This window comes from Ruditapes philippinarum, unplaced genomic scaffold, assembly GCF_026571515.1.
Source record: "Ruditapes philippinarum isolate M1 unplaced genomic scaffold, ASM2657151v2 ctg312_1_1_1_1, whole genome shotgun sequence".
Classification (NCBI taxonomy): Eukaryota; Metazoa; Mollusca; class Bivalvia; order Venerida; family Veneridae; genus Ruditapes; species Ruditapes philippinarum.
Genome location: NW_026860715.1, coordinates 170,196 through 194,243, shown reverse-complemented (window position 1 = coordinate 194,243; position 24,048 = coordinate 170,196). Strand labels below are relative to the sequence as shown.

The 24,048-nt window shown below is 32.5% G+C and overlaps 1 protein-coding gene across 5 annotated transcripts in view; it reads left to right on the top strand.

Moving 5' to 3' along the window:
- The window catches only part of LOC132713155 (ankyrin repeat and sterile alpha motif domain-containing protein 1B-like), a 90,422-nt gene that overhangs the window by 57,823 nt on the left and 8,551 nt on the right, over positions 1–24,048 (top strand). For all 5 annotated transcript variants that reach the window (XM_060695640.1, XM_060695641.1, XM_060695639.1 and 2 more), the window contains one exon: positions 17,709–17,888. In XM_060695640.1, the coding sequence (XP_060551623.1) occupies positions 17,709–17,882 (174 nt within the window). In that variant the 3' untranslated portion in view covers positions 17,883–17,888. The remainder of the gene's footprint in view (positions 1–17,708; positions 17,889–24,048) is intronic.

Here is a 24,048-nt window from a genome sequence, read left to right as displayed (position 1 = left end):
TTATCACAGAATTGACATCTGAAATCAAATGAAAACATCATCAGCAAACAATGAGCGATGGGTTACAAAAGGCCCGTAAATGATCATTTGTGGAATAAAAATACGAGGGGATGAACAGAGATTTTTACAATGACAGGCTTAATGATAGGAAAATGAGGGATAGCCCGCGGGTAGGAGACCTAACACGATGATGTAATGGGTAATTGCTAGAAATGTATTAGCACATGGTTACCGGAATACGTTATTTTATCAACTTACATCAAAAGTGTGTCATTGTTATGTGATCATATCTGATCCAGGGAGCAAAAATTATTTCAAATGTTTGATCACAAATTATAAGCGATGTATAATAATTAATGAAAAATGAGTGTCCATCAGCATAATAATTTTTGACATAAGATTAAAGACCCCAAAAATGATGAAAAGTGAAAGGTCATTTTAGATTTTACTTGGTCAGGGATCAGTTACAGAGATTTGACATGTGACAATATATTTTTGTTTTTACAGGCTGCAAAACTTCTGTACTGTCAATAATAACTTTTCAGATTTTGATTTCTTTGTGCTGGATAATTTTGATTATAAATTCAACAGATTTAGGTGTGAAAGGTTATTGAAACAGCTACAAGTATGTACTTTTAATTCAGCTTGGAATTAACTACAATACAAAAGAACTGTGATAGTCTTTTTAAATGGCCTTTTTGATTGCTCTGACCTAATTAATAACTTACCCCTCACTGCTGACTGTGTTCAAATCTCACCAGGAATGTTGGGTTATATCTTGTAAAGAAGTTTGGTTTTCCTCAGATGCCTTCTCATGTTTTTATATAATGCATGTAGAGGACTGCTTGAGGTTAATTTCCCTGCAAAGTCACCATTATCACTATATCGTAAATCACAACAGTATTTTATATAATGACCAGTCTTGCAATTACTATCAGTGTGGGTTCGAATCCCATCATTGACCTTTGAATCTTTCATATGAGGAAGCTATCCAGCTAACTTTTGGAATGTCAGTTGTTCTACAGCCAGTTCATGCCTGAAATAATGCTGAGAGGGACACCTGAGGTCTTCCTCCACTACTTAAAGCTGGAAAGTCACCATATGACCTTAACAGTGTTGGTGCCACATAAAACCCAACCTAAAATGAAAGAAAAAGGATTTGTAGGATTTGCAGTCTTTGCCGAGTTCTGTGTATGAAATATAAGCCTGCTACCTATCTCCTTCTAACTATCTCAATACTACTTATCTCCTGCTAGCTAATTTGAGCGATTTTACCTCAATTACTGTCTCACAGCTGAAGTTGTATTTCTAAAAGAGCCAATTTCAGCGTTTGAAATTTTGGCTTTAGAAAAACAACTTTGTGACTTTAATTTGGCTGATTCCTTAAACCTATTTAGATATTTCATCATTTGTGTGAAGGGGGAGGGCATGCTGTCAGCCAGCAATGCTCAGCCCTACAATTATATTTTATTTTCTGCAGTAAATGGGCATTTCATGGCACACATTTCTGTACAATGATGACAAAATGATGGTATTGTTGGGAGTGACAGTGGTGGTTTTACAACTGATAGTTGCCTGTCAATTGTCACCTCTACAACTCACAGTCTGTACGGAAGAGTTCAATTTAAAAAGACAAATGACAAATGGACGTCAGTTTGGCAATCAGCTCGTTTAATAAGGATCGGTGACGGGTTACATTTAATGATCACATGAGATCGGTATGGTTCAGGACAAGATGTCCTCCTGACAGAAAGTTTCCCAAAGATTATCTTTCTGAAATAATTAATTTTGTGATAGAAATGCGGAGGTTTCTGGGTAAATAATCTAGTTTATTTAAATGTTTAAAACAGTTGATACTTGAATACAAAACAGCTTTTTGGGGATGGTTATTATTTAAGATAAAATGTTCTTTTATTTAATATGAATGAAATATCAATAATATTTCTACAATTAACTTTTTCTGGTGTTAAGTTCACACTCACAATCATTACTTGCATACATTGATCAGAGATGTGTATTGTCCTAAGAGTCACTCTAACAGCCAATATCTCATAAAATTGTCCTATAGGTAATACTCAAAACTGTTACTTAAAGATATTGTCCTAAGTTTAATACCATTACGTAACTTAACCATCACTTGAATACATTGTCCTAAGTGTAACACTATATACTGTTAGCTCTTGAATACCTTGTCCTAAGTGTAACACTATATACTGTTAGCTCTTGAATACCTTGTCCTAAGTGTAACACTATATACTGTTAGCTCTTTAATACATTGTCCTAAGTGTAACACTATATACTCTTAGCTCTTGAATACATTGTCCTAAGTGTAACACTATATACTGTTACTTGAATATATTGTCCTAAGTGTAAAACTAAAAGTTATTACTTGAATACATTGTCCTAAGTGTAACACTATATACTGTTACTTGAATATATTGTCCTAAGTGTAAAACTAAAAGCCATTACTTGAATACATTGTCCTAAGTGTAACACTATATACTGTTACTTGAATATATTGTCCTAAGTGTAAAACTAAAAGCCATTACTTGATTACATTGTCCTAAGTGTAACACTCACAAACAATTGCTTGAATACATTTTCCTAATGGTGACTCTCACAACTATTTTATTACTTGCATACATTGTTCTGAGGGTAACAAAACTGTTATTTGAATACATTGTCCTAAGTGTAACACTCACAAACATTACGTGCATACATTGTCCTTACTTTAGTGGGGCTTTGGAAAATTAAATAGGTTATTGGTGGAAAATTTCAAACTTTCATTGTGGAGCAGGACTTCGGTACCTTTCTGTATTATAAATGTAATCATGAGCAGGCGCGCATTAAGTAGACCTTTTACATAATCATATATCATACGGTAATTATGGAAGAATTAGAAAATCCATTGATGCATTTAAATTATCGAGGTAAAATTCTTATATTTTTAATTTTCGTTACAAAAATGTGCACGACAGCAGTTTTGGAATGGTTGAAATTTTATCAGCAAAAACCTCGAAAGATTTACACAACCTCACCTGACAGTGCTCAGTTTGTGTTTTGAATTTTATGTTTTCATAAAACCCACTGTTTATGTATATTAATTTCATAATCCACAAATGACTACATTGTTAATTCATTTGCATTTCAGGTACTTATATAACTTTTGCTTTAAAGTTAAAAATATTTCGCACAAGGTTAACGTTTGTTTGCGGGAGAAAATTTAGACATCATTACCACTATATGTGCACGCGCGTTAGTTTTCAAGATCCCAATTGTTTGTTGTAATTACAAATCTTAGATGAACTTATAGATTAATTTGACCCGTTATTTTCAGTGAGTGCGTTTAGGCAATAGATTTGTGACACATTGTTTGACATACATGCAGTATTTATTTTATTACGAAATAAATATTATTGATAAAGTTGAAAGAATGCGCTGGCCTACGACCTTTCAAGATAGAACATTTTAACAATCGTGAAATTAAGCGTAACCAAAGTATGATTAGGCGTAAATGTTTAAGACAGATATTTTGATCAATGAAATTTTTATTGGTATTACGTAATGATAAAAAAGAGACGCAAGTTTGTAGAAATGAATTTATGGAAAAGTAAAGTGCAATAGTGTTAGGGGAAAAAAAACAATGAATATTTTGATGTATTATTTTCTCAGGGCAGGGATAACACTTCTGAACAAAAATTAAGATAACCATTGCCAATGTGGGTACAAATCCCAGGGGATTAAGGTTGTTGTCATATGAGGAAGCTATCCAGGTTTGTAAGCTACCCTATTTTTATCACTATGCACAGAAAAGTATATATATACAAAACTTCAAATATTTCTTAAGTAATTTTTTTTTTTTCGCAAGAAAAATTAAAAGAAAATTATAATCTGAAAGAACAAAAAAAAAAAGAAAGAAAAAAGTACCCCCCCCCCCTCCCCCTGAAAACTGTGTTAACCACTGAAAATGAATATTCTTCAGAAAGGAGGTTCTGCATTGGGCATCTAAAACCTTATTTTTTGTCATAATAATAAATTTAAATCATAGACTATAAATATATATAGGTAATGATATTTCTTAAAAGAAAAACTGTAAATTTTCTGTACATTTTGAATTTTACAATAAATAATGATTTAAAAAAAAAAAAGATAGATGCTATAAGAATATTAATTTCAAAGATTAAAAACAATGTATGTTGACCTTCTTTTTAGAATATTGCTTAAATAACCCCTGATAAAGATGTCACAAAAATTTATCACCTTTTGTGCTGATATTGTTGTTATTTTTCAAAATATTGTTCTGTTCTGTAAGAAATATGGTAAGTTTATGTAAAAAGAAATAATATGAAAGTTCATATTTTCCTAAGCAAGTCATGCATACATTATGGAAAAGATTACGTGTTAAATTGACCTGAAAATTGTACGAGATATTAATCAGTGTTTAATCAGCCAAGATTTGAATATCATATAATATTTTATCTCTGTCTTCGCCCTGGGGCTCGTATAAACATTGTCACACACGGGCCCTTCAGTCAATCTCTATAAAAGTTACAAATTAAATTCAGATATACATCAGATAGGTAGGTAGGTTTATACCCGTCAGCTAAACCTCAACTGATGCTAGAATACGATAGATACACTCATCCCGCTGATCCGACTGATTTTCTTTCCGGCTCACACATCTACAGTCTTAACAGCTTATACTGTAAACTTTTATATTGCTGTCAAGATATATTCTCAAATAGTTGTATACAAAATAAAATTTTCGGCAAAACAGGACATATTGTGAAAATGTCAGTTTGAAAATTTATTTTTCAAAAAGGGAAAAAATTCTTTGCTTGCTGAGTTCAAAACCCAACCACAATAATGTTTTTCCATGACAATTTGTTTGAAGACATTAATGACTAGAGCCAGTGGCCAATTTTAAATTGACTCAGAAAACAAAGCTAGATGTTATCAATACTAAAATTGTGTATTAAGCTGATCTCAAATTAAAGAAATAAACAATGATAATATCACTTGCTTTCTTCACCAGTATAGTCTTAGACAGCTTCCATGGCTGAGTGGTTAAGGTGTTTGACTTCAAACAATTTGCCACTCATTGCTGTTGGTTCAAATCCTGCCAGTGAAGATGATATCCAGCTATGGAGCATCAGTGGTTCTACTCAGGTGCCCCGTATGTGCCTGAAATAATGGGGTCTGAATTCTCCACCAGTAAAGCTGGAAATTCGCCATATGACCTTCACAGTTTTGGTGCAAGTAAAACCCTGCAAAAAAAAAAAAAAAAAAGAGCTTCAACCTGTACATTCTTATACAAGGTCTTACAGATTCAACAAAAAAAGAAAAGCTATGCAAGGCTGTTGTACAAATTATGCAGGCTGAAATAAATTGTTGATATATTTTATAATTTGTAAATAAACTGATGAATTGTGACAAGATGGTCCACAGTTTAATGATTTTAAGCATAAAATTGATTAAACTCTAGATTTATCTGTTAAATCTCCTAGAAATTATTCTTTTATGAAGCATGTAAAATTATTGACACTTTCACCACCTTAAAATAGTGGTAAATTTCCTCCCCCTAAAATCACTGGCGGAATATAAACATTTATGCCTCATTGTTTAATTGATTAATTTCCGATGAAATTGATTATGACAATAATTTTACCATGTGTAAGATGTCTATGTAATTTTTTTATGAAGCTGTTATTTCTGCCACATTGATAACCTCCTTTTGCAAAATATTTTATGCAATGATCGAATAACGTTTTTTATGATAATCATGTAAAATTTACATTTTATATATTTATTTATTGAATGATGCAGAAGGATATTTTTAATGATAATCAAAGCAAATAAGACAAAGCATAATTTTTTTTAATATTTAAATACTGTTTAAGTTAATTTGTACTTAAACTATGAGTGAAATTTACAAAGCTATGAGTGAAATTTAAAAATCTGTTATTGAAATTTACAAAATTATGAGTGAAATTTAAAAATCTATTAGCAAAATTTACAAAATTATGAGTGAAATTTAAAAAACTATTAGCAAAATTTACAAAACTATGAGTGAAATTAAAAAATCTATCAGTGAAATTTACAAAAATATGAGTGAAATTTACAAACAAAACTTTGAGTGGATTGTGCAAGTCTTTGAAATAAAATTTACAAATCTATGAGTGAACTTTAAAGGTAATGAATATTTGAATCAAAGATAAGGCTTACTTTAATAATATCCTAATGTAACTGCTCCTACTACTAATTTGAGTCTGTTTTATCAATGACATTTTTCTATAAAACAAAAAATAAATGACAGACACTGTGAATGCTTAGCATTTATTTAGAGTCTATTATACAACAAAAAGGGGGCGTCTGTGGCCGAGTGGTTAAGGTCGCTGACTTCAAACCACTTGCCCCTCACCGCTGTGGGTTCGAATCCCGACAGGGACTTTGGATTCTTTCATGTGAGGAAGCTGATATGACCTATACTGTGTCGATGTGACGTAAAACCCAAAACAAACAAAATAAAACAAAAATCCCCATTTGGTTATTTAAAATGCATAAAATGATATGTGATTCTTCTTCCTTGCTCAATTTTTTTTATAAGTGCTGTGGGTAGGTAGTGGAAGGGGGAACAAAATGTTTTTATTTTATGCCAATAAATTGTATTAAATCTGTGAACAATATATCTTGTATTGAATCCTTGAGACATATGCTTTGTATTAAGTACTGGTAGGCTGAATCTCTTAGATTGAAACTGGGAGATGTAGGTTTTGTTCTGAATCTATTTCAAACATTGAAACTTTTTCCTCAATATGTGGCCCGTTTATACAGATTTCACTGTATTTCTCTATTTTTACAAATATTGGATGTGCAGTACACCTGTAAGGGTTTATATTGTTATTCTCTGCCATTGAGCATTGATCTCTTACAGTATTATGTATATCGGGGGACCCCATATTCTTACTTGTCATTATGTAATAGCAGAAAATACAAGTAACAAACAATTTCATTATATAAACACGGAGAGTGGTCACTTCAGAATTATTTTTTCTGTAAACATACAAAATTGGAAATTCTCTGGTGTAATAACAATTTCATACAAAAGTAAAACTTACAATAATAATGTTTAATTCAAAAGTGGAATTTAAATGGCGACACTACGTCTGGTTTGAAATTATTATGTCTGGATTGCGGTAAAAATCACACCTGGCTCGAGGATATTTATCATTGGTGGACACTTCAGATTATATATAGGTATGATTATTTTTTTAAAACCATGGATGTGTCACTTTAAAGACTTTTGATATTGTAGTTGTCTTACTTCTTGTACATTAAAATTTATTTTAAAATTTTGTCCCATGTTATTTTCAAGCAATTTATATATTTTTAAGTTATTTTATTTTTTCTAAGATAATAAACTATTTATTGAAAGGGAATTAAAGTAAATATATGAAGATCATTCTGTAGTATGAATTATTGATAAATTCATTGATTGACTATAGTTGATTAAGCTTTCAAATATGATATTAAACCTTTGATAATAATAATCAGATAGCTTTAACAAAGTATGAACAAAACTGTAAAACTTTTATAGCAATTTTTTAAATCCTAGCCCAGATTCATAGTTACTATTAAAAACATTAAATTTAAGATTTATGTAATGATATTAAACAAAAGTCCAGCCTGCACATCTATGCAATCTTATTCTGCACTTACTCTACCATTGATTTAACTTGATCACTGTTAAAATATTGGTTTATAAGTACTTAAGTTAATAACCAAAGACTTGTGTATACCAGAGGATCACTTGTTAGAACTGGTAAGACAGGATCACTGTTAACTACTGGTATATAAGACAGGATCACTGGTAACTACTGGTATATATGACAGGATCACTGGTAACTACTTGTATATAAGACAGGATCACTGGTAACTACTTGTATATTAGACAGGATCACTGATAACTACTTGTATATAAGACAGGATCACTGGTAACTACTGGTATATAAGACAGGATCACTGGTAACTACTGGTATATAAGACAGGATCACTGTTAACTACTGGTATATAAGACAGGATCACTGTTAACTACTGGTATATAAGACAGGATCACTGTTAACTACTGGTATATAAGACAGGATCACTGGTAACTACTTGTATATAAAACAGGATCACTGGTAACTACTTGTATATAAGACAGGATCACTTATAAATACTTGTATATAAGACAGGATCACTGGTAACTACTGGTATATAAGACAGAATCACTTATAAATACTTGTATATAAGATAGGATCACTTATAACTACTGGTATATAAGATAGGATCACTGGTAACTACTTGTATATAAGACAGGATCACTGGTAACTACTGGTATATAAGACAGGATCACTGTTAACTACTGGTATATAAGACAGGATCACTGGTAACTACTGGTATATAAGACAGGATCACTGGTAACTACTTGTATATAAGACAGGATCACTGGTAACTACTTGTATATAAGACAGGATCACTGGTAACTACTGGTATATAAGACAGGATCACTGGTAACTACTGGTATATAAGACAGGATCACTGGTAACTACTGGTATATAAGACAGGATCACTGGTAACTACTTGTATATAAGACAGGATCACTGGTAACTACTGGTATATAAGACAGGATCACTGGTAACTACTGGTATATAAGACAATATCACTTGTAACAACTGGTATATAAGACAGGATCACTGGTAACCACCTACTGGTATATAAGACAGGATCACTGTTAACTACTGGTATATAAGACAAGATCACTGTTAACTACTGGTATATAAGACAAGATCACTTGTAACAACTGGTATATAAGACAGGATCACTGTTAACTACTGGTATATAAGACAAGATCACTGGTAACTACTGGTATATAAGACAGGATCACTGGTAACTACTGGTATATAAGACAGGATCACTGTTAACTACTGGTATATAAGACAGGATCACTGGTAACTACTTGTATATAAGACAGGATCACTGGTAACTACTTGTATAGAAGACAGGATCACTTATAAATACTTGTATATAAGACAGGATCACTGGTAACTACTTGTATATGAGACAGAATCACTTATAAATACTTGTATATAAGACAGGATCACTTATAACTACTGGTATATAAGATAGGATCACTGGTAACTACTTGTATATAAGACAGGATCACTGGTAACTACTGGTATATAAAGACAGAATCACTGGTAACTACTTGTATATAAGATAGGATCACTGGTAACTACTGGTATATAAGACATATCACTGGTAACTACTGGTATATAAGACATGATCACTGGTTACTACTGGTATATAAAGACAGAATCACTGGTAACTACTTGTATATAAGACAGGATCACTGGTAACTACTGGTATATAAGACATATCACTGGTAACTACTTGTATATAAGACAGGATCACTGGTAACTACTGGTATATAAGACATGATCACTGGTTACTACTGGTATATAAGACAGGATCACTGCTAACTACTGGTATATAAGACAGGATCACTGGTAACTACTTGTATATAAGACAGGATCACTGGTAACTACTGGTATATAAGACATGATCACTGGTTACTACTGGTATATAAGACAGGATCACTGCTAACTACTGGTATATAAGACAGGATCACTGGTAACTACTGGTATATAAGACAGGATCACTGGTTACTACTTGTATATAAGACAGGATCACTGCTAACTATTGGCATGCATATAAGACAGGATCACTAGTTAGTACTTGTATAAAATAAAACTTCATTGGCTAGCACTGGTACAAATATATTTAAGACAAGATTTCTGTCCTTACAGGATCATTGCATTTACAACTGGTATATAATACAATAACTGGTTAGTATTGGTATAATCTTAAGAAAAACCTTAATTGACCTTTTTGCATAATAATAATCCTAAAAGAAATTGATGAGGAAACAACTACCTGTATTATTTTATTAACACTTGACCTATGCTAGGATTTCCCAGATTTGTTCCACTTAAGTGAATTTATTGATGTCAGATTATTAAAATTGTTCTATTTATTTTTGTTCTATTATTATTTAAATTATGAAAGAGAATTTTTAGTATAATGATAAGAAATTTTAGGAGTAAAGTTGCTGATACAGTTATAAGATGCTCTAATTTATTACCATCATTGTATTGTCTTGTATTCCGGCAAGCAAAGACGCTGTATACATTGTCAGGGTTACTTTAGGTCATATGATGGACTTAATTCACCTTGTGTTTTTACTCCTTGTTTTTACTCTACCATTTTATCTTCATTTTTATAAAATATTAAATGTTTTTTGCCCCAAGTTTTGACAAATTTATTGATGCCAGTTGGTAGAATGAAGTTTATAATGGGGCCATGATTTATTTCATTTGTAAGCAAGTATCCCTGGTTTGAACTTTTTGTCTGTAATTTGGTGGTGTTCATGATTGTTGTATGAAGTTTCTATGGCCTTGACCTTTCTATATATTTTCTCTTTAATTGATCTATGGTTCAAATAATTTGAGTTTGAATGCTTAGGTGAAACTTACATAATCATGTTCATACTCCAGACTGAGGTACAATTCTGTTATTTACTTATTTCTCCACTTAAGCACAATATTTATTTCTCAACTTTGTGATATGTATTTTTCAACTGAGGCATATATTTGTTCACAACTGAGGCATTTTTGTTTGTTTCCAATAAGGTTGATGTTTGTTGTACTCTGAGGCACTGTTTGTTTTTCATTGAGCCTGTTGTCTTTCCTCCCTTGAGGTCTGTGTTTGTTCTCTACTAAGGCATATGTTTGTCTGCCACTGAGGCACATGTTTGTTATTCATTGAGGCATTGTTTGTCCTCTAATAAGTGACATGATTGACTCTACTGAGGCCTAATGTTTGTTCTCCACAGGGTCATATGTTTGTCCTTCACTGAGGAACATGTTCATTCTTCAATGAGGCATTATTTGCTCTCTACTGAATCACATGTTTGTCCTTTAATGAGGCACAATAGTTTGTTCTTCACTGAGGCATAATGTTTGTCCGCCATGCAGTGATGAATATGTTTGTTGTCATCTGAAGTACATATTCATTCTTCACAGAGGCACTATTTTGTCCTCTACTGATACCTGACTTATTTGTGTTCATTCTCAACAAAGGCATATTTTATTATGTTTGTCCTCCACACAGGCTTTTTATGACTTATTCTTTTGCTCTATTTGACTTGTTTTCCCTCAAATTATTATTCCAGCTTGGCTATGTAGTATGAAATTATGAAAATGAATTGAATATGAAGTTATTTCTCTATATAGCAAAGGCTTTGCTATAATACAAATCATGACAAACAGAATATGAAATTCAAATTTTTTGTCCAAAATTTTGTTACACTTAATTAAAATGCAGAAAATTTGTGTCATTTTTAAACTGGTATGAATTTATTTTTGGAGTAAGTACTTTTTGAACCTTTGTTTGCTGGTGGCAAATGCTTTGCAGGTTTTGCTTTTGATTTTGTACAATATTTTGAAAAATTTCCTGAAAAAATGATGAATGATTTTGCTCAGATTCATATTTGGACAAGTCCGTCTAAGATATTCAGTGTGGCTTTGGGTTAAGTATAAAGAAAGAGTGTTTGTGTTTATGTTTAAATATAAACATGATGACCTGAAATAACTTCTGGCTATTCAACAATACTTACATTCAAACTGTGTAACTATAATTCAACAGAGTGAATGAAAAAAAAACTTCAACAGACCCTCGGCAAAAAATATCTCAACAAGTCTTGTATAGTAGTTAGAGGGGGAAAAACTCTTTGCATAAATAATGTAGCATTCATATGAATGACTTTGAAGTTGTAGTTTTTCAAGTGGTGTCTGACAAAGTAGAGAAAAAACTTCATTAATTTATGTGATATAGGTCTTGAATACCGTTCGTAGAATTTCTAATGAAGAGAGCCTTGTTTCTATGTTGTTTTTGTTAGGGGAAAAAAATCTCTCGGATGATTATGTAGGTTGGCATGTAATATTGTTGGCATACAATGTCAGCAGAATAGGTTTAGGGTATATAAGATTATTACTTTGCTGCATTAAGTCACATCATTGCATCTAATAATTAGTATTATCTTTGATTGGAGACTCCATTGCTGTGTGTTTGTATGTTGCAACAATTCTCTTTAGGTACTAGATTGAATTTTTTTCCAAATGAGGAGTTATTATCCAGGTATAGATGAGGGAAACTGAAGTAATTCAATGTGTTGAGGCATGGGACATAGGATTCTTAGAGGTCTTCCTTCACTATTAAACTGAATGACACAAGATGACCTTGACAATAAGTGTCTCAAATTAAAATAATTAACAAAGATAATTATTCTTTATCAAAATTGAACAATGATGATTCTTCATGAGGTGAGACAATAATTAGATCTTTGCCTCCTGGGGACAACTACCTTTACCCATGCAACCAGTACAGACCTTTCTTTACATATGCAACCAGTACAGACCTTACTTTACCCATGCAACCAGTACAGACCTTTCTTTACCCATGCAACCAGTACACACCTTACTTTACCCATGCAACCAGTACAGACCTTTCTTTACCCATGCAACCAGTACACACCTTACTTTACCCATGCAACCAGTACACAGTTTACTTTACCTATGCAACCAGTACACACCTTACTTAACACATGCAACCAGTACACACCTTACTTTACCCATGCAACCAGTACACACCTTACTTTACCCATGCAACCAGTACACACCTTACTTTACCCATGCAACCAGTACACACCTTACTTTACCCATGCAACCAGTACAGACCTTTCTTTACCCATGCAACCAGTACAGACCTTTCTTTACCCATGCAACCAGTACACACCTTACTTTACCCATGCAACCAGTACAGACCTTTCTTTACCCATGCAACCAGTACACACCTTACTTTACCCATGCAACCAGTACACAGTTTACTTTACCTATGCAACCAGTACACACCTTACTTAACACATGCAACAGGTACACACCTTACTTTACCCATGCAACCAGTACACACCTTACTTTACCCATGCAACCAGTACACACCTTACTTTATCCATGCAACCAGTACATACCTTACTTTATCCATGCAACCAGTACACACCTTACTTTATCCATGCATCCAGTACACACCTCACTTTACCATGCAACTGGTACACACCTTACTTTACCCATGCAACCAGTCCACACCTTACTTTATCCATGCAACTAGTACACACCTTACTTTACCATGCAACTGGTACACAACTTACTTTACCCATGCAACCAGTCCACACCTTACTTTACCCATGCAACCAGTACACCTTACTTTACCCATGCAACCAGTACACACCTTACTTTACCCATGCAACCAGTACACACCTTACTTTATCCATGCAACCAGTACACACCTTACTTTATCTATGCAACCAGTACACACCTTACTTTACCCATGCAACCAGTACACACCTTACTTTATCCATGCTTCCAGTACACACCTTACTTTATCTATGCAACCAGTACACACCTTACTTTACCCATGCAACCAGTACACACCTTACTTTATCCATGCATCCAGTACACACCTTACTATACCCATGCAACTGGTACAGACCAAGATTGACAGGCACAGATGTCTTATTGTTACCTGCACTGTTCACGAAGGATGTTCATACCTCACAGGATCTTGCATAGTCTAATTTTTTTATCGTAAAAATCTCCAATTTATCATTTTCATGCGTAGATGACATTTAATAGTTACATCATAATGGTCCTTCATAGTAAAGCATTTTGACAAATTTGCAAAATATCACACCTTGTGTGTGTGGCTCAATTAATAATCTTGCCCCTCGTCTGGTGGTCTCTTTAATTTGTATATTGTTTTATGACAAGATCCTATTTCATCTAGTGGTGAAAAAAATTACCATAACGAGCCAGTATCAAGTATGAAAAATGATGTAATCTACTATGTAAGAAAAAACAAAAAAACACTTTTTTCTTCTTCCCATTCCTTTAAGGAAGACTATAAGATGGATCATCACTGTTGTATATAATAACTTCCAGCTTTGTTTGGCATTTATAGTAAATTATTGCAAGCACATTGTATAAATTAGCAGCATTTTTTGGCATTTAGTGTAAAAATGAAAGTACCCTAATGTTGTCGACAGTGGTGAATTGTTGCAAGATTTATGACAAAGATAAATTTTGGCAATATTTTGTTGGCTGTTAATTTTGGCAATATTTTTTGACTGTTGATTTTGGCAAAATTTAGTTGGCTGTTGATTTTGGCAATGTATATTTTGTTGGCTGTTGATTTTGGCAATATTTTGTTGACTGTTAATTTTGGCAATATTTTGTTGGCTGTTGATTTTGGCAATATTTTGTGGACTGTTAATTTTGCAATATTTTGTTGACTGTTGATTTTGGCAATTTATTGTTAGCTTTTGATTTTGGCAATATATTGTTGATGTTTGACTTTGGCAAAATTCGTTAACTGCAACAAAGCAGTGTTGAGGAACATTCATTGTATGTCACTTGTAATTGTTCAAGATCTTGTTTGTTTATGTCAGAATGCACTTAAAAATACCTTAAGATGTTCTGTTTAAAATTGTTTTCCCTTGTTTCTACTACATATTGTATCAAGGAATAGTTTAAAATTGTTTTGGTGTCCCAAGTCTTGTGTATTTTACCTCAAGCATTAATTTTAGGTATAGAAGGCATGTAACAAGATGTTATGAAATATTGCTTGAAAATTTGTCACAATGGTAATTTACTTTCTTTTATATGTTACATGATAAAATAAATTGTCTCCTTGTCACATGATTTAGAGTGACCTTCGACCAGTGACTCACTGATAGGAATGTATATATGATGATTCTTACTGGGCTGATGAATGTCAATATATCCATGGCGACAAGTTTTAGAAAACACATTTATCTTCAGTGTGCAGTTCTCTTGATGAATTATTATAAAAAGACAGCTTTTGTCTAAAATATGTTTCTTCTTTAAAAGATTAATTTTACACACAAGTAATATGTGTAATAATATTTTGATAAAACCTTGCAAATATTAGAGTCAAGGTCAAGGTTGTACATCTTTTCGGTAGCATCTAGACCTTGCAGGCACTTTGAAATGTTTGGCTTTACAATTTTTCAAACAAATAATGCATTATCATATTTTGACCATGCAAATATTAGGGTCAAGCTAGGTCTCTTTTTTTTTTTCATCTTGACCTTGACATTTAGCATTTAAAGTTATTCCTTAGTTCCGTAATGAGACCCTTTTACACTAGGTCTTGAGATTTGCTAATAGATAATTACTGCAGATCTTACTAACTGTATAATTTAGTCAAAATCTTAATTATAAACCAGTAAAAATTAAAGATATTACTTAAATTAAGATAAATACAGAGCTGAGTGAATGCAAACCCAAGACAATAAAGGAATATTTAATTTATCGAAGAGCATTTGACTTTTGATAATGAGTTAACCTTTACCACTTGCAACTATATATGACATTATTATATATGAAAAAAAATACTGTTTCAAATTTTTTAACATGACTTTGTTCATTTTCTTCCATAAAACTTAAGGTTTAAGTGAGAAATAAGCATCCATCTTTGATACTTGTTCAGGTCAACACTTTTATAAATTTCCTGTCAAATACATAAATGGCATTAAATATCTTGACTAACTTTAAATACCTAATAATATAGGCAAAATCTTTTGTAGTTGGCATACAGTTTTAGCCTAATTATTCCCAATAATTTATTTCCTTAAGTCTTGGGAAATTTTGTCCCTATTTTTGTATTTTTTAAAACCAATGCAATGTCAAGAATTTTTAACTGTTTTGAATAGTACAAAAACCAGATTAAAGAATGACTGTGAATTAGGGGGATTTAGACATGTTCCCTTTTCACCAAACATAAAGTCTACAACTGCTTAATTGCCATCAAAGTCTTTCAGAAACTTGACCTTTGATCCAAGTCAATGAAAGGCTTTATCATCAAATGCATTGACCAATCACATGGAATCAATAATCACGATCATTTAGATGCTGGACCTACGGTGTCTCCATTGTCGGTTTTGACAGATCTATTTCATTCTCGACATTTTACGTTAACCCAAAACATTTGGCATAGAAAGTTTTTATTAACCTTTTAGGAGCTGAGAAGTCTTGAATATAGAAATGGAAGTGTTATCAATTATACTTTGCTCTTGACTGTTTCTGACAATGTTGGATATAGAACAGTCTTGACGGGCGATCTTTTTACCGGATTAAATGAAGCGAAATGCACGAGCAGTTGGAAATGTTCACTATGTTTTATTGACGTGAAAATCGGTCTCCTAAAAAATGAATAGGGGCCTGTTAATAATGCAGCTGCGATGCAGTACCGAGTTGAAACAGTGGGAAATCACATATGGGTAAAGAAAAGGGAGCATCGAGTCACATGACCAAGGAAGATGATGGTCATCGACTTACGGAAATGAGAAGATTCAACATTTAATGACACATCAATCATAAGAAATTGAAAGTGTCATATTTAATGATTGAGAGAATAGTGGATGATTTTGCTTGGTCGTAAACTTTGAATGGGATCATTTTAAGGGAACATTTATCTTCATTTTGTCTCCATTTATAGAAAAAGGTGGGAGTTCTGTTTGATGTTTAAATATATAAAGATGATATTACTCCTTATAATTAGATAGAGCAGCATGTATCTATAATTTGATAATTGGATGAAATTTGTGGATTGTCACTTTCTGTCATCTCTTAGAATGGTGTAGTTAGTTTATATCTCATTATTTCTTGAAAATAATATAAAATTGTTATTAATATATGAAAAATGAATAAACTTTTAGAATATAAAATAATTTTTTTTTCAAATATATAGATTTCAAGAGATCTATGACTGTCTAATAATTTAATATAATAATAATTTAGTAAATAAATCCCATTTATTTTATATAAAATCTCATTTTTAATTCATTTTGCATTATAAGGTTATGATGGCTTTATAGCTATAGATTTTTAAGCAAACTGTTTTAGGATTAATAGAAAGGTTTTGATCAAACAAGTTGATGATCCTTAGATTATTTGTCTAAAGAGTTGCCAAACTTAAGAGTTTGTACCCCACAGTATGTTGCACACCTGGATAAAGACCAGGATTCAACCATGTACATTGAATACAATAAGGATCAAACTTATTTTTGTACACATTTAACACACCCACCAACATTGTTTTTAAGTAGATGATTTTTTGTTGAAGGAAAGGTTGTCACAGAATTTTCTAGAATAATAGAATTTTTGTTATTTTTTCAGAGTAAATAGCATAATGATAGGACTAAAAACATAAAAAATCCAGTCTTTAGTATCACTGTGCCAGTTCAGAATATCAAAATTGATAATAGTATTTTTCCCCATCTGTAAAGGTTAATTTACAAATTAACCTACTCGCGTCATGACCATGGTTCCACATTATGGCACCAGTACTGAATAGTTCAAGGAAGCAGACTTGAAGGGTGATTTATATAAGTTACAAGAACATGTTTCACAATCAAGCTTATATAAATATGTTTAAACTAAAATTTAAATATATTTTCAGAAATTTACTTTGTTTAAATATGCTTTCCAAGGATCTGACATGTCATATCAGGGAATTTTGATTTTTACTTTCAGAGCCTGGCACATGACATCATCTTGACGTTAGGAGAGTCATTCGAGGTGGCTTATCAGATGGCGTTAAAGGAGAAATCAAATGAAGAAGCTATGGAACTTGATCGGAAGATGAGCCAGAGTGATGTAGAAGATACTTACAGTACCGTGTCGAAAATATCAACAAACACCGTATAGCATCGGGTACGAGTTTTTCTATAATTCTAAAACTCATCTATACTTTTTACTATGGTAATTTACTTGTAGATTTTGTGTTATATTTGTCAGTTACATGATTCGCTTGTCAGTCTAATTTTTGTTAACACAGTACCTATACTTAACTTATGACTTACTTAGTTTCATATAATACAGGGTGAATGCACCTTTTTTAGTGCAGTAACATCTGCAGAAGCACACAGAGGCATTTAAAGCCCAAGTCCACTGGGCAAGGGATTAAATAAGTTCAAGGACTTCGACAGATGTTAATGCACAAAAAAAGGTGCATTAGCACTATTCTTGCATAAAAATATGCATTTAAATTGGTAATTCTGAATTTGTTATCAGTAGTAAACTATTTTTGATAAAGTGACCATTGCTTGTGCTATGCTTTCCACGTGCAAGTGCAAAGTCATTTGACAATTCTGTTTTGAATAAAACATCTGCCGTGACTGTATTTACATTAAAACAGTTTTACATTTGGCTCTTGGTCGAGCATATAAAAAAACGTTCAACACCAGCACATGGTCACAGGAATCTGTCTGTTATTGCATGTTTTTTTTCTCCATGAATTTATAACTGCGTTGGCATTTTTTATGCAAGAATTTTGGTTGGTTATGTATATGTATGCTTTTGGTCAGTTACATTATAATATTGGTTATTTACACATGTTGTTGCTGAGTACCTTTGAACAAAAGTGGTTATGTTGATATGTTAAGAGAACATAATTGTACTTAACCCTTCCCTTAAAGTGCTACTCTATGGCATAGATGTCAAGGTCACTAGGTCACAGACAGAACATTTCTTCAATGCAGTGTTGTTGTTGTAAGCCCATGAACATTTGTCCAAAAGATGAAACCAAGTTGGAGCTAGTAATATCCTAGCTGTCCAAATGAAGCAATGCATCCCAGGCATTGCTCATGGCGTCTCCTTTCAGCTTTAATGTTTCGAAGAAAAAGTTCAATGTGTCGTCTTAATGTTGACATCGTTGTGCAAAAACTGTAATGTATCCCATTTTTCAAAGAATTATAAAGGTATCAATGCAAGACTTAAACTTAAAGGACTTTATAATATTGATACAAGTAGTTGCAAAAGAAGGCACATAATTCTGAAAATAATATTTTAGGAGTTATGCCCCCTTTTTAACTAATACTTAATTTTTTTTAAAACGCACTATTAAGTTGGATGATTTTAATACATCAAAGTAATCCCTATTAAAACTTGAAACACTTAATAAACATGACAAGAAAAGTTGTTAGGCGAGGGGCATTATCCTGAAAGCAACCTTTTAAGGAGTTATTCTCTCTTTTTTTTAACTGCAATAAAAATATTGAAAAAATTTCTTATAAAACACAGCTTGCAATGCTATTGTTTAAGATGTTGAATGCAGCTATATATAATGTGTTTCTGATATCAATACTGGTATGGCTAACAAGTGACTGGAATATATCTTGTTATATGAAGATGTTGTCAAGCTACTCTATGGTTTGTGGTTCTACTCATAATATGGTGGGGCACCTGAGATTTTTGTCCGTCTGCAATTCTAAAGTCAGCATGTGATCTTAACAATGTTGTGGTGTTACCAACCAAAACTTTACCTAGCTGACTGTTCAGAGCTGATGTATATACTGAAAGAATTGGGATTCTCATCTAATACCGGCTTGAGTTTTCAAATAAGGATTCCCTTGGAAAAAATGTTGCTACTGTGTAAATAGAAATTAATTTCTTAGATTATAAATTGCGTTGAAAATCAAGATTCGCACCATTTCAGAAGTGAAGGGGCGATAACGTCGAAATTGTTTCTCGACTTATCATATGATAAGTTGTCGATACTGGTCCCCATGCTGGATTTAGGAAATAGTCTAGGTTTCAGCTTCAAAATAAGCAAGACTTGTTGTTTTTCTCGATAATCTATTTTTATCATAGAAATAAAAGATTGAAAAGACTTGTAAAATAGCATTTCGAGTTATATCGCTTTGATTATTTTAGACAGTCGCGGAAGAAAAATAGATAAAAAGTTGTTCTGTTTGTTTGTTTTTTTACAATTTTTCCAAGGATACAGGGATGTGTCTGCATGCATTTTTGCAACAAAGAAATGCATGTTTGACTCATGATTTTACACGCAGTAACTTTAAGGAGTTTTTTTTTCCTATGGAAGGAAAATGTTAGTCGAAGTTCGACAACGCCATCGTTTAACGCTTTTAATAACAAGGGAGACTATTCGTACGGCATTGTCTAGTTGATTTGCACTTTTAGACAATGCATTATAAACAATTTTTTTCTTAGAACGAAAAAAAGAAGATCATGAAAATATCTTTTTATTACATGATTATGCAATAGGGTGCATGTTATATAATTATATGTCTCAAAATGTATGACCTCACTGCATCGAGTGCAGAATAAATAAAATGCAGTGATTTTACGACTTAACCAGTCTGTTGATTTCTGTCTAGTATTAAAATGCACTTCTTTTCGAAAGTTAAACTTGGTTTTAGTAAACAAAGTATTAATTTTATAGTAAAGAGATAATTTTGAAATTTGTATTTTCTTTGTAAAGATACGATCGTTGTTCGACAGATATTTATATTATAAATTCTTGAAAATGTCATGTAACATTTTGGAGTTCCTGTGAAAGTGATTTCACGAGGTAACAGAAACTCACCGTATTATAAAAAAGGATATTAGTTAAAGAATGGATTTTATGAAACAAATCGGCCATCTTGGATATATTTAAAGCTTATAACACGTGTAATGCATTTGTGTTGTATGTCAAGGTAAGTTATTTTTAGAACGATCATGCGTGTTAACGATTATAAACCATGTCGTATATTACCCTGTATTCAAATTCTCAAGACAGGCATTCAGTTTTATCGCGTACAGACATAAAAGAATCCTTTATGCGGTTTTGACATGTGTTTACGTAGCTAAGCGCTGTTTGTAACCTGATCGTGTAATGAATGCGCGTGAATTGGAAGTTGGTCATTATATGATATAATGGAAAGCATTGTTGTTTAATGAAGGTAAATTAAGGAATATCAATCATGTTTTGAATGATAACTTTTTTTGTCCTGTTATAAAATTTTTTCATGTTTATTATTTTATTAAATTAATAGGCTTTAAGGCGCATGTTTACAAAGCATGATGCAAAAATAACTACTATAAAATTCGTTATAAAAAACGCTATTGATAGTCACATCCCATTTAGTCTATTTTTGTCATGTAGTCTTGTTTGGGGCTGTGACAGGCGATGGCTCCATATTGTCGCATTTTGTTGGAACACACACATAGATTTACCTACAGCTGTTATAATTATTAATAAAATTGAATTATTTTATTTGCAATTTCAATTAAAGAAATTTTAACAAATTATTTTTAATGATTATATTATATTTGTTCGTCATTGATATCAGTTCATTTGACTGACAAGCGCCACATCTGCGCAACGAAAACAATAAAATTACGCGAAATCATGTCAGCAAAATGCATCATTTAAGACACATAATTGCGCCTGTCATTTTCATGATATTATTTTTGCAATACACAGATGTTGCCAGGAAAACAAATGCGAAACAAGGTAATTTAACGTGTATTATGTTCAGTTGCGTTGTCTCTTCGGAGCATTGGGTTTCCTTATAAAGTAATTACTTAGCTTTTATAGTCCTTGGCCTTTTTTAACTTGAAAAATTTTTTTCTTGTAAAATTTCAGAAATTCCTTTGAAAATTCAAGTTATACTTTATCTTATTTGTTAAAGATGCTCCATTCACGTTTATTGTGCTTGATATTTATTAACATTAGTTAGTTGTAAACAAAAGAAATGTTGCAGCGGGACCTGACTGGCATTTTCATTTTTCTTTGACAAATTTTCCTCGGAACATTGATAATGTCGGGCAATTGTTTCGCTGTATCCAAGCAAAACTAAACACATTACAGTTTCGCAGTAAACAAAGCGGACAATTTTATCGCAATAATTATAAGTAGGTCGATAGAAAACAGTTCTTGTCCCGTCGTATTGTTATTGTTACCATGGCAGCATGTGCGTCAGACTTGTATTTGGTTGCGCTTACAGTTGAACCTTTCTAAAGCGTACGCCCACGCTCGGAACCTTTATTATTTTATTTGATCGCCAATTTTGGTAAAAAATAAATTCGGTAAATGTTGTTTGACAAGAACAAAGAAAAAAAACATTATAATTTTTTTATTCGTTATCATTACATGTACTTGTTTGGAATTATTTTGGTAGATTGATATTAAATCAAGCGCGTAGGCACGCGCTTATCGATCAAATGTCAGTTTGAAACTTGTATTTCAGATAAGTGCTCCGGAATAATTATCAAACAAGTATTCCTGAATTATTACGGCATTTTCTGCTCATGATTGCCAACTGCTTTTCATGAATCATTTGAATGTTGTCTCGAGATTAAAAACGTTGCTATTCCCTCCCATATTTACCAGCTCGCAAACTTACAGACTCATCCAATGTAACTGTGTTATGTCTGCTCCAAACAGAAAACTTGAGTCCAAAACGTCCAAAACATGACTTTCCTATTCTACCGGTACATGTGTCAGGTACGTTTGACTACCTCCTTGCTGTCTGACCAGTAACTTGTTATTTAATTGACAGAATCTAAGCATGGCCCTGTGGTTAACACATTGGACTAGTAATCTAAAGATTGCTGGCAGCATGGGTTTAAGCCCCATCAGGGGCAAGTCATGGTTTCTGTGAGCAAGAAACTTTACACTCATTGCTTAGTACTGGGTTTGTTCCAGGAATGAATTCGAGAGTGTTTCAGTGAGCTTTTAGCTTTCAATACAAACAAACTAGAATAAATTTGTATAAACTAGACTAATATAAGTACCAAGGTGTTTCTAGCAAGGCGAAGGAAGGCTGTGTGTCTACGGTACAGTAAGAATGTCATATTGTGTCATTGCAATATAAAAACCTTATAAAACGCATGTGATTTGAAAACAACATGACTGGAATCTTGACATTATAACCCTTTCGGTCAGGTGATAACAACAAACCTTTAGGGTTTGTACAGAGCATGGCGAACCAGCACATCCATGCAGTCTTGACAAGTTTCTCCCTCTACTGTTGCTTGCTAAATTATGGCATTTTTGTACTGAATTTATTTAATTTAACAATCATGGGACAGTTTGAAATTCAAAGAAAGGCATGAAATGTATCAAGTTAATGATTAAAGGGACTGCAGTGACGCTTTTTAACATGAGGGACTGGAAATAATTTTTTTGAGATTTATGTTCCGTTTGATGTAGGTCTAGATTAGTAATTTGTGTGGAAAATTTCTGATCATTAACTTACTCTGTTTTTAGAAGATGATTCTTCTAATTCCAAAATTTAAAAGCATTGCAATGCTTTTCACTCCGTTTAGGCTAAAACAGCACAAAAATGCAATTTTCAATTTATTCTGAGCATATTTCTTAAATGTCTTGCATATGTTATGTTTAAATGCCCTTGTTGATCTAAGTAAAAACATTAATGTTTTTAGGCTTTTGGACCTCAAACCTCAATGGAGTTCCTTTAATTATTAATTACATTATTATGAATAAAGTCTCATTTAAGTCTGTGTTTAGTAATCAGTATTTTAATTTGTATACCCTAATTCTAGTTATTATATTAGGTTCAAACCCCATCACGGCAGCTGTAGTTTCCTTGAGTTAGAAACTTAACACACACTAGTCTTGTCAGTTTTAGGAAGGGATTTGAAATAGCATCCTTCACAATCAAACTTAAATAAATTCTGTGTAAACTTAATATTAACACTTAGCCTTCAAAATTTTATTACAGGTTCGCCCTGCTTTGTGTTTGGAACAAACAGTTTGATTTTAAGGGATTTTAATTTCAAAAATACAAATATACCACTGGTTTATAGCCTGATGAGACTGCTCTGATGTACAGGCTTGCTGGTAAAGGTTAATTACTTTTAGTTCCAAGGGCTATGGTCAGCAATGATGTAACAACTCAAATACTGTTAGGAATGTCTGTGGTTAAAACATCTTGCTTCAATGCGCATAACATATATTTAGACACGACACACAGGTCAGGTCTTTCTCCACTTTTTTTAGCTGCAGAGCCCTCTTTTATTGGTACTGTATCTGTATATAAGAACAGTATAAAACAGATATTAA